The sequence below is a fragment of the Lupinus angustifolius genome, chromosome LG10, assembly GCF_001865875.1.
Source record: "Lupinus angustifolius cultivar Tanjil chromosome LG10, LupAngTanjil_v1.0, whole genome shotgun sequence".
In the NCBI taxonomy this organism is placed as follows: Eukaryota; Viridiplantae; Streptophyta; class Magnoliopsida; order Fabales; family Fabaceae; genus Lupinus; species Lupinus angustifolius.
The window spans coordinates 4,682,633-4,694,835 of NC_032018.1; the positions used below are offsets into that span (position 1 = coordinate 4,682,633).

A 12,203-nucleotide genomic window follows, 5' to 3' on the forward strand; every position below is an offset into this window, starting at 1 on the left:
CCAAATCCAGCCAAAGGAAAGAGAAAAGAAACAAAACTACCTAGTTTGGTTCGCCACCTCCATAGAGAAAGAGAAAACAATGGCTGCAATTTCATCTTTCTCAGTTTCCCTTTCAATTCCATCGGAAAAATCCTCCTTCTCAATCTCACCTTCAATTCTCTCTTCATCCCCTCAATTTCTCTCCAAATTCCTTCATTCCCCTCGAACTTCCGTTTCCCCATTTTCACTCAAAATCTCATGCAATGCCTCTTCCACTGTTTCCGCTCAACCCACTCCCCTCACTGGTAAAAAGTTTTCTTTATTTTTTAACTGTTTTATTATTATGCTCACGTGTTAAAACACTTCACTATCTTACTCTGAAACTGAAATTACTTATCAACTGCATCCAATTAGGGTTTTAGAAAAGCTCCGTTCCAAATTTTGAAATTGGGCATTGTGAATTGCTTTTAGTTTTCATCCAGATCTGTTGTCGATGTTTATCTGCATGCTATTAACTTAGAGAAAGTTTAAGGGTTAAACAGCTTAATTAAAAGCTTATTGATTAACTTTATTTTAAATAAATGATGTTTGTAGCTTATTTTCACAAGCTATTTGCATAAGCTCTTATAACACTCCCCAGGTATATGAAAGTGCCAAAATATATTAACTTGAGGTCTGTGTTAATCAGGTAGGAGTATATGGTTTGAAATTTTTTAAACACGACTTTGTCTGAAACAAATTCATGAGTTTGCGTATTTTTTTGGGGTCATATTTGAACAATAGAGGTTGAAGGAGTTTCAAGATTTAAATAACTACTACCTAACTTCAAGAATTTGAAGGAGTCTGATATTTTTAAAATCTATATTCATGCCATAAAGATCATAATGATTTTTTTATCTCTTCCTAGTTAGCTCATTTCTGACTATAATTCAGTAAATTCTTGTAATCTGATCCAATTCATATGTTCTGATCCAATTCGTATGTTCTGATCCAATTCGTATGTTTCCTGGATCCTGCAGCAAAAACTGAGCTGAAGGATTTTCTTCACATAAGTGATTTTGATAAGGACACCATTTTGAGGATCTTAGATCGAGCCATTGAAGTCAAGGCATTAATTAAATCAGGGGACAGAACATTTCAACCATTTAAAGGGAAGACAATGGCAATGATCTTTGCGAAGCCATCCATGAGAACACGTGTTTCATTTGAGACTGGATTTACATTGTTAGGTGGCCATGCTATATATTTAGGACCTGATGATATCCAAATGGGCAAGCGAGAGGAGACTCGTGATGTTGCTCGTGTTTTGTGTCGCTATAATGACATTATTATGGCTCGCGTTTTTGCTCATCAGGTATGCTGGTGAGTTTACTTATACTTCACATGGTTTTTGGTAAGCATGACTAGTATTTGTAGATTACTTTTTCTTTATCTGGATATCCATATTACATTTTCAATGAGATTTCATTATGTCTGGATATTTTTTTACGTTAATTTTTATTGGATCGGATGAAGTATGTTTTCTGGTGTTCTCTCCCTTTAAATGTCTATGCATACATATAATACTTAAGAAGCATCCATGAAGCTTAGCTGCTTGCACATATATGCTGGCAGGATTACCTTTTCTTATGGAAATGAGTTTCTCAATCGACATTGCAACCCTTCCTACGTTGGAAGACTGCACATGCAACATGATATTTAAATGGTTCTCACTGTAAAATGATTATACGGCTTTACTATTTGTTGCCTCTACCACTTGTTCTGTATAATAGTATAATAAGAAGCTGACATGTAGGAAAGGGAATACAATGATAGGAAGCTGCTTTCTAACTTTGGGCCTTGGTGTGTGGTGTGCCATTGGGTTAATGGGTTGCGAGATGAACTCTTTTTTTCTGATTTGGATGTTATTCATCCTGTTGTCAATAAGCAAGTTACTTTACCTGTGTTATTGCAGGACATACTCGATCTTGCAAAGTATGCAACTGTTCCAGTTATCAATGGATTGACTGACTACAACCATCCCTGCCAGATAATGGCCGATGCCCTCACTATGATTGAGCACATTGGTCAGTTGGAAGGCACCAAGGTCAGTTTATGTTTTTATTGTTAAGGAGTTCTTTCTTATTCATGATAACACTGCTTAAGTAAATCACTGTCTGAACATATTTCACAATACACTTCAGGTTGTATATGTTGGAGATGGAAATAATATTGTCCACTCATGGTTGTTGCTGGCATCTGTTATTCCTTTTCATTTTGTCTGTGCTTGCCCAACGGGCTTTGAACCTGATGAGAAAACTGTTGAGAAGGCACGAAAGGCTGGAATCAGCAAGATTGAGATAACTAATGATCCTAAAGAAGCTGTTAGAGGAGCTGATGTTGTTTATTCAGATGTCTGGGCCAGCATGGGGCAAAAGGAAGAGGCTGCATATCGTCGCCAAGTATTTAAAGGATTTCAGGTACATAATATATTTCAGCTAGAAAAAACAAGGTTTTATAGGGTTCAGTGTGTCAATAAAAATAACACAGTTTGAAAGAACCATAGACTATCTTTTAGCTCAATAGTGTGAGGTGGGGTTGATGTCACAGGTGAAATAAAAAAATGTGTTTGACATAAGGATTATTGTGTTTGAATTGTGAAATTTGTGGTTGGAATGATTCAAATTTTTGTATCCGCATGCGAGCAAAATATGAAGCAGCTTGTCATGAACATGAGGATAATGATTTTATAATCGAAGTGTTAAATTAGGAATTCGTGGAGGATTTCTTATCTTCCTTTCTTCGTATTTCTCTTCCTTATTTAAATTCTTTTTATATAAGATAATTATTTAATTATAATTTGAAATTCTATCTGGGAATAAACTGGAGTATTTAGGAATCAGCCCTTTCAACTTTCGCATGCTCTTAATGAGATGCACAAAACAACCACTAATATTTTCCAGGTAACATCCCAGTATCCCACTATACCCTTATGTTATTAAAACTTGGTCAATGAATGATAGCAACACTATCCATAGGGTTGAATTGACCAAGTTTGTGGAAAACTGGAACTGATGTGGTTTTTCCCCTCACTTTTTCTGTGCCTCCCCTTATTTTGATAATGTGCCTCTGGTGTATAAATGATGTGGTGTGCTTGAATTGGTTAATTGGAAAGTAGGATCTGCATGAAATAACAATCACATTTTGCAGGTCGACAAGAGTCTTATGGATATAGCTGGCTCAAAAGCGTTTTTCATGCATTGCTTACCAGCTGAAAGAGGGGTCGAGGTGACCGACGAAGTTGTTGAAGCCTCAAATTCAATTGTGTTCCAACAAGCTGAGAACAGACTACATGCACAAAATGCCATAATGCTCCATGTGCTCGGCAAGTAACTGGTTAGCATGGTGGAATAACTCCTTCGCAAAAATAATACTCTTTGTTTAGACGTTTTAGTTTAATTTAGAAAGATCGTATTTCCTATGAGACTATATCATAACTGCTGAAGAAATATAGAGTTGTATGTAAGCTCATATTTTCCTTTTCCTTTCTTACTTTTTTGTTTTGTTTTTCGGCCATATTTTTCAACTATCAGGATTATATTTGAGAAATTTAGTTATTTTGATTGATTATTGTGGCTTAATCAGAGGGGTTGAGTTCGAGCCTTAGGAATGCAACTCAGATAAATACTCGGTATCGAAACTTTTGTTTCCCTTGTGTTCCTGCCATACTCAAATTCAGGGTATTTATTATTCTTATGGTGACTAAATACTAGATAGTTTACCGAAGAAAATAAAGTGGCTTATGCCTATCATAGTCATTTTTACGATGTGATTGCCTCAATTTTATTTTAGGCTGGGGGTGTTGTGTTGCAGTGTTAAATATAGAATATTTTGTATGGGTCAGATGTAATATGTTAGGCGAAATAAAGATGGAAATTTCTACAAAGTTTGATTATATCTTGGATGTATATAGAGCCCGTTGATATAATAAAAAAATGGATTTTATATACTAGAATAATATCATTCATTCTCCCAAAAACCATTATGTTTTTAATACTCAAGCAAATGTTGCATTTATTTATTTTCATTAAATACTTGCTTAGTTTCCTAATTATTAGCAGAATTTGTACATATATTATTATTTATTATTATTATTATTAGGAGAATATACCAAAAACTCATTTCTATCCTCCTAAGCATTAAGACAATCAAAATGAAATATTGTTTTTTATTGGAAAATAATTTAGTTAAAAAATCAAACTTCATATCCTAAATCCCAATAAAATCCAGTCTGTAAATGCATCATTATGACATGTTTGAAAGGATAGATAAAAATATTAGCCCTTTGCATAAAAAACCTTATAAACCAGAGGATTGAGATTTTGCTTATGTTCAACTTCTGTATCAGTTTTGTTAGAAGAAATAATAAATGGAAATACTGTCATGGCGTCCCGTGAAATCTCTTGTCCAAATCCTAATCTCTCACCCACATTTCATTAAACTCCACCTTTATAAATGGAAAACCTTATTGTTTATTTTATCATTCTTGTTTCGTTGCGATATGTTTATGTTTCAAAGGGGCATTTTTGTGGCAGCGTATGATTCCAGTAACACTTGCAAGGTATTCATGGAAAATAAAAATATTGATATGTTTACCAAGGAAACATCCCAAACACTGTCTTCTAACTCCATTTTGAAATAATTGTCCATTTGGATAATAAAAAGTTATTTTGAAATAATTGTCGACTTATGATGAGAGTAAATGAAGAAAACGGTACAAAATGAGCTATATATTGAAGGGTCCATTTGCATGCCATCCTACTTTGTTGATATCCTAATATCCTAATTTAATGTATTCTTTCATATATTAAATTACACTTATCATTTAACAAATACACTTGAAAGAATTGTCTCCAGCATACACATTGTTTTAGGGTAACACTGAATTGTTCATCGTTCCTCCATGTTGAATCTGTTCCAAGCTTCCTGGAGAAGGTGACACAAAACACATAAATTAAACATGTTTCAGGGCTAGATTTTGCATATGAAATAATTATGAATCATACATGTGACTTGCACACAAAAATTAAATATACATAGAAAAGGTTCTATATACAATATACTATGGCCATAGATGGAATTGCTCTTTGTTTCCCCCCTAAAAATACCACTTCAATCAGAGTTGCATATACTATGAAATTTAAGTTTTAATGAAAATCTTAAGTTTACAGAATGAGATTTAGCCTGTATTGTTGTGATTGTAGACTGAGCCATTTTATCAGTACTATTACTCCTTAAGAGAATATTAAAAGAAATATAATGTAATCCATTTTTAGAGAGAGGAGTAAAGATCATGAACTAATTTCCATGCTGCTTAATGATGATGGGCAAGGCCAAACCTTTAGGAGATCAAAAACCTTCTCACAAATGTACTTTTGTTGAATGCTTGCTCCCCGCTGCTGTAGCTTGTCAGGATGCACGGAAAGAGTAGCTTTACGATAAGCTTTCTTTACAGCAGAGGTCATTACTATATCTGTTAAAGGAATCGGCTGCCATCCGCTATCGGGACCAAGGATCTACAAAATACAAGTGTTTCAGTGGCAGAATATATTTCGGAGGTAAAAGGATCTATCAGGCAATGCCTGTGGCAAAAACTAAAAGGTGCGCTACTAAGATACATAACTAGTGTTTGGAGATGTATTTAATAGCGACTTTTTTTAATACATAAGCATGATATTGAATATTGATCTATGTATTGACATGAAATTTCTTAACATTCCTGTCAAAACAAGTAATGAAGTCGGTTTCATCCAATAGTTTATCTAACCATAAGTCTAAAATTGAAAGGTTACTCCAGGTCAACCAACCTAGTTAAAGAATTTCCAAAATAGTAGGTAAAACCGTAAAAGTACACTTTCCACACAATTGTTCATTTGAGTTTCAAAGTAATAGAAGGATTTAAAAAATGATATGTTTTCTTTAAAAAAAAGTCATAGTTTGCAGGGACAAGGTTCATGAACAGATATGTATTCACGGCAAGTTAATATGCTATCTATCATGTAATAACAATCTAAAGATATGCATCAAGCAAAATAATTAGGAGGTAAATTTTGAATCTGTTCCAAGCTTCCTGGAGAAGGTGACACAAAACACATAAATTAAACATGTTTCAGGGCTAGATTTTGCATATGAAATAATTATGAATCATACATGTGACTTGCACACAAAAATTAAATATACATAGAAAAGGTTCTATATACAATATACTATGGCCATAGATGGAATTGCTCTTTGTTTCCCCCCTAAAAATACCACTTCAATCAGAGTTGCATATACTATGAAATTTAAGTTTTAATGAAAATCTTAAGTTTACAGAATGAGATTTAGCCTGTATTGTTGTGATTGTAGACTGAGCCATTTTATCAGTACTATTACTCCTTAAGAGAATATTAAAAGAAATATAATGTAATCCATTTTTAGAGAGAGGAGTAAAGATCATGAACTAATTTCCATGCTGCTTAATGATGATGGGCAAGGCCAAACCTTTAGGAGATCAAAAACCTTCTCACAAATGTACTTTTGTTGAATGCTTGCTCCCCGCTGCTGTAGCTTGTCAGGATGCACGGAAAGAGTAGCTTTACGATAAGCTTTCTTTACAGCAGAGGTCATTACTATATCTGTTAAAGGAATCGGCTGCCATCCGCTATCGGGACCAAGGATCTACAAAATACAAGTGTTTCAGTGGCAGAATATATTTCGGAGGTAAAAGGATCTATCAGGCAATGCCTGTGGCAAAAACTAAAAGGTGCGCTACTAAGATACATAACTAGTGTTTGGAGATGTATTTAATAGCGACTTTTTTTAATACATAAGCATGATATTGAATATTGATCTATGTATTGACATGAAATTTCTTAACATTCCTGTCAAAACAAGTAATGAAGTCGGTTTCATCCAATAGTTTATCTAACCATAAGTCTAAAATTGAAAGGTTACTCCAGGTCAACCAACCTAGTTAAAGAATTTCCAAAATAGTAGGTAAAACCGTAAAAGTACACTTTCCACACAATTGTTCATTTGAGTTTCAAAGTAATAGAAGGATTTAAAAAATGATATGTTTTCTTTAAAAAAAAGTCATAGTTTGCAGGGACAAGGTTCATGAACAGATATGTATTCACGGCAAGTTAATATGCTATCTATCATGTAATAACAATCTAAAGATATGCATCAAGCAAAATAATTAGGAGGTAAATTTACATATTGTAATGTTGAAAGCAATGCCCTCAAGTTTCCTGTCTTCCCACTTGACCACCTTTTGACATCAGCATCAAGAGCTTCTGCTATCCTCTGCACACAATAAGATTTTGTAAGCCAGTGTGAAACATAGGAAATGCAAAATTTGATTGAAAATTACATTTCTCTCCTCTTGCTCCATCTGCACTACACGATCACGCATATACTTTTCTGAAAGAGCCTTTGCCTATCCAATCCAAAAGAATAATGAAGAAAACAGTAAGCAACTTAACAACTCTGAACACAAAATTATATTAAAAAAGCCGGAGAAAGACTGGAAACCCTACCACACGTTCTCCTATTCTTTGGTGTCTCTCAGACCTAGCTTTACATCTCTGAGCAGAATCGCCATTAGCTCCATCAAATACATCACTAGAATCACGAACTTCAAGCAAAACACAGTTTGTACAAAATCAATAAAAATTGAAACAGAAAATAATGTGAAAGAAACTATGAAATAATAAAAAGATAGTAAAGATGGGTCAGCTGCTTTCACATACCTCCATAGCTGAAAGATTTTGAATGGAAGTTTTGCTTCATTCCATTATCTCTGGAAGCACCAAACAACTGCTCTGCAACAGACTTATCAGATTTATTTCTTGATTCAGAAGCAAACTTCTCAGACAGTGCCCTTTCTAGCGCACGTGCTCGTGCCTCTGCAGTTGCTCTCTCAACAGCAGCACGTTCAGCTTTAAGTTTTGCTTCCATAGCAGCCTTCTCAGCCGGTTTCTTCTCATTTGCATGGCCAACGGTTTTTCCAAGCCCTTCTCTTCCATCAGATTTTTTCTTCTGACGGGCTTCAGCAGCAGCTCTCTCCTGAACCACCCTCTCTCTGGCTTCAGCAAATGCCCGATGACGAGCTTCACGAATTGCTCTATCTACAGCTAACTTTTCCTTTTCTCTTTCCCTCTCTTTTGCTTCATCAATTTTCTTGAGGTATTCCTTCTCCGGATCTACTGTCTGTGGGTTGCTATTGGATTCCTTCTCTTCCATTGCCCGGCCTGCTTGATGATTCTCCTCTAGATTGCTGTGAATTGTTTTATTGCCCTCTTCTTTGAAGGGGGTTGATATCCTTCCAGACATAGTAACTACCTGAGAAGCTTCTATATTGTGTTCATTGTCAAACAACTTTTCCTCATTAGAGGAGTTAGATCGATTCTCATCTATCTCTTCATCTAAAGCAACTCTAGCCTCCTTTGCATCCTCACAGATTTTTATACACTCGGTAGTTGTCTCTTCACTAAGCATTGGCGGGTTGCAGTCATTTTCTGCTTCTTCCATGCACTGATCTTGATTTTTCCTAGCCTCCGTGTCAGTTTCAGCAAAATATGTAGCATCACTTTCAAAGGTAACAGTTTCACTTCTACTTTGCATTGGATTTACTGTTTCATTGATTTCAGGGGCACATCGAACAAAGGCAGAGGTCTCAACAGCAATTTTCTCATAGAAATCATTTGTCTCTTGAACAGATTCTGGTTCGTCATACTTCTCTTGAAGTATGAAAGAAGCATCACTAGCTTCCATTATATCATCTTGCACATCATATGAATAAACCATTGGTGTTACTTCAACAGTTTCATCATTTTCAACAGTAGTATCAGAAACCTTAGTTTTGCTCCACTTCTCAATTTCATCTGGCTCATAGCTAGAACTGGTTCCTATAGTCATGCCAATTTCCTCTGCTTTTATATCCTCATAGTTGGGATCAGTTTGACTCACTCTAATTACTTCTACAGGCTCCTTGTTATCTTGCCATTCCCCCTCATTTTCATCCATCACAGAAGCGGCTCCTTCAATTTCATTCTTACTTGCTTTGGAATATTGAACACTCTCATTTCCATCTAATTCACTATCCTCAATAATTCTTAAATAAATGTCTTCCTCATCATGAATATGGTCCACAGTCTGCTCTAGCATTTCATGCACATAGATATTGCTAAATGTACTCTCAGTGCCTTCCATTTGACAGGAATGTTCTGCTTCTCGATTTACATCTAGAAAACCAGTTTCGTTAGTTCTCTTTATATCATCTAAAGACCCCAAGTTCTCTATTTCTCTCTCCAAACTATTGAAGTCTGGGCGATGTGGACTGCATGCTCTCTTGTCCATTGGCTCCACAAACGCTGGCAACTCACATTCTTCTGGCTCACTGGACACTTCAACTTTCTCTTCATTTCCTTTTTGCTCTTGATCAGTGTTCTTCTCATCCTCTTTGAGTTCCTGAATAGCTCTCAAATTTCTTTGACATTCTTTCTGCCCCTCAATCTTTTTCCCATCTTCTTCTGGCTTACAGGCAACTTTGTGTTCATCTCCTCGTACTAACTCTTGCTCACCCAGGTTGCTTTCACATTTTGCTTGTTCATGGAAAGGTGTCACCTTGTTCTCAACTTCCTCTTCTCCATTTACCCTCAATCTTTTGTCAGTTGCTCCATTATCAAAAGTCTTCTGAACCAGTTTTGTTTCATCTACAACTTCTTGATATGTATGTCTTGCTTCAACGACAAGTTCTTCACATGCACCTGCTTCATTAGCTGCATGAACCTTCTCTTCATTGTTTTCATGTTCCCAGTACTCCTTGATCACTTCTATTCTATGATCACATTCTTCTAGTTTGTCAGAGGCATTCCTACCTGTGTTCTTAATACCTAGCTCTTTCCTATTATTTTCTACCTCTTTAAGCTCAATAACTGTTGCATTATCATCTGCTTCTTTTAGTTCAAACTCTTCTTTATGTTTTGCCTGAGTTGATATCAATTTCTTCAGTGTTTCTTGCATGGCTTCTTCAGCAACTAACATTTCTTTCGCCCCAAGATCTGATCTTACTCTCTCCATTCTCATTGTTGGCTTTCCTAACTCTGAAGAAAACTTTGTCAAAGCATCTGTTTCTCCAAACGTTTGCCTCATATTAATCTCTTCAAGGTTCAATGTTTTACATGAGATTTTATCCTCTTTTTTCTCAGCTTTAGAGTCAATGTTAGACTTCCGTGTCACAAAATTAGGAAAACCTTCTTTCTTTCTTCTCATTAATTCTTTTGCAACCTTCATTCTTACTTGAGCCTCTTCTATTGCCTTTCTTAAAGCGGCTACAGAAGCAGCTGCCTCTGAATTTGAGTCTACCATGTCATCTAAGTATGATGGTGAATCAGAACCTTCAGATCTGTCTCTTTTGGATGCATGGCCTTGGGTTGCCGTGAATCTCACAGCTTCATCATTGTGATTATCCATGTTACCCGCCACAGTCTCAGATGGAGGAACTTTTATGTGATGTGCTCCTTTACTTCCATTGCTAATCTTAGATGCATCAAAAAACAGGTCAATAGTATCAGATCTATTTTTAATGTTCACTCCATTGTTTGAAGACTGTTTCTTAGTATTATCAGGTGAAGGATCAGTTAATGATTTAGTACAACATCCACTTTCCTTTATCCCCTCATTGCAAAGAATACTGGAATGAGAATCATCTGTTACTGGTACAGACTTATTGTCTCTGTTCACCTTCACAGGATTGTCTCTATTCACCTTCACAGGATTGACTTCTTCAATTAAACACGTATAAGCAGGGACAGCATGGATTTGAGCTACATCACTTCCCTGGTTAACCATAAGATATGACATATTGATCCTGTTGGTATCATTGGAAGACCGCAATAGTGTCGGATTTTCCTTCGAATATTTAGTGAGATCTTCCCTGCAAGATTGGGTTCCTCCCTTGGCTTTGCTCCTGCAGAATTGTATATGTTAAACTCGTTTCATCTTTAATATTACAAACCTAGTTTGCCATATAAAAGTAGTTATTCGAAAGAAAAAAACAAAAATACTGATACGAACCTTGGGATAACAGCATCACAAAAGCTAACCCATTGTGGTTGGAAAACCCAATGCAACATAAACCCCACACCGAAATCTCATACTTCTAATTTGGGACTCGAGTCCTATACCTGGCAATAGAATCTATTGTGAGGTATAGGACCCGAATCCCATATTAGAAGTATGAGATTACGGTGTGGGGTTTATATGTCTATAGTTTCTCCAACGACAACAGCTTTTGCGGAGCAATTCTTCTCCCAAGGTTCATTCGTATCAGATATCCATCCTTTCAAGGAGACCCGGTTTTTGACTCTTCAATTCACAAATGAAATGTTAGAAATGTAACCACCCATTACTCTTGAGAAATATTTAAAAAACTAAATAAATGGAAAGACAGACCAAATAGAAACACAGATAATTTACTTTTTCAGTTTCACTATCCTTAAATTTAAGCACTTTCCTTGTACATATGTGTATACCATTGTTGGTATTATGCAGGTATAAATTTAATCCATAACATTAACAAAACCCTGTCCATAAAATAACAATTGCATAAACTACAGGTCATTTGTAACTAAAAACTCATTCGTATATTTGGCTGACTTACTAGAACTTTTATAGTCGATTTTGGGGGTGGAGGAGGAATACATCAAGGTCATGTGTCGCTTTAAGAAAAACATTTTGTGCCTTAAAGCATTTTCCTTGTATAAGTGCGTACATACACTTATTGGATATGAATTTCACCCACAACGTGTACAAAACCCTATCTGTAAGGTAACAGCGTCCACAAACTAGGATCCAATTGTGACTAAAAACTCATTCTTATATTTGGCTAAATTAATAAAACTTCTATAGCCAAGTTTGTGAATGGATGAGGAATACATCAAGGTCATGTGTCATTTCATGAAAAGGTTTTGTGACTTCAAGCATTTTCCTTGTGAAATGTGCATATAATACCATTATCAGTACAATACAAGTTCACCTATAATGTGAACAAAGCAACAAGCAAACCTTAGTCCCACTAGGTGGAGTCGGCTATAATATGAACAAAACACTATCCATAAAATAACATTGTCCATAAACTCGGGGCCAATTGTAACTAAAAACGCATTGTATATTTGTCTTACTTACACTGTGTGTGTGTG

At 35.7% G+C, this 12,203-nt stretch overlaps 2 protein-coding genes across 3 annotated transcripts in view; one reads left to right on the forward strand and one right to left on the reverse strand.

Annotated features, from left to right (window-relative positions):
• Positions 1-3,620, forward strand: LOC109358808 (ornithine carbamoyltransferase, chloroplastic-like). Its single transcript, XM_019603263.1, has 5 exons — positions 1-284; positions 999-1,333; positions 1,934-2,065; positions 2,163-2,438; positions 3,169-3,620. Exons 1-5 carry the CDS (start codon positions 80-82, stop codon positions 3,349-3,351), a joined length of 1,131 nt encoding a protein of 376 aa, XP_019458808.1. The 5' UTR covers positions 1-79; the 3' UTR covers positions 3,352-3,620.
• Positions 4,722-12,203, reverse strand: part of LOC109358415 (auxilin-like protein 1) — a 9,110-nt gene continuing 1,628 nt past the window's right edge. The window contains exons 1-7 of one of the 2 annotated variants that reach the window (XM_019602620.1): positions 11,080-11,153; positions 7,752-10,972; positions 7,539-7,636; positions 7,373-7,438; positions 7,216-7,305; positions 6,502-6,678; positions 4,722-4,944 (exon numbers count right to left, since the gene is read on the reverse strand). In XM_019602620.1, the coding sequence (XP_019458165.1) occupies positions 4,909-4,944; positions 6,502-6,678; positions 7,216-7,305; positions 7,373-7,438; positions 7,539-7,636; positions 7,752-10,972; positions 11,080-11,138 (3,747 nt within the window). In that variant the 5' untranslated portion in view covers positions 11,139-11,153 and the 3' untranslated portion in view covers positions 4,722-4,908. Of the gene's footprint in view, positions 4,945-6,501; positions 6,679-7,215; positions 7,306-7,372; positions 7,439-7,538; positions 7,637-7,751; positions 10,973-11,079; positions 11,154-12,203 lie in introns of those variants that run through there. The other variant, XM_019602619.1, reaches the window with a different exon arrangement.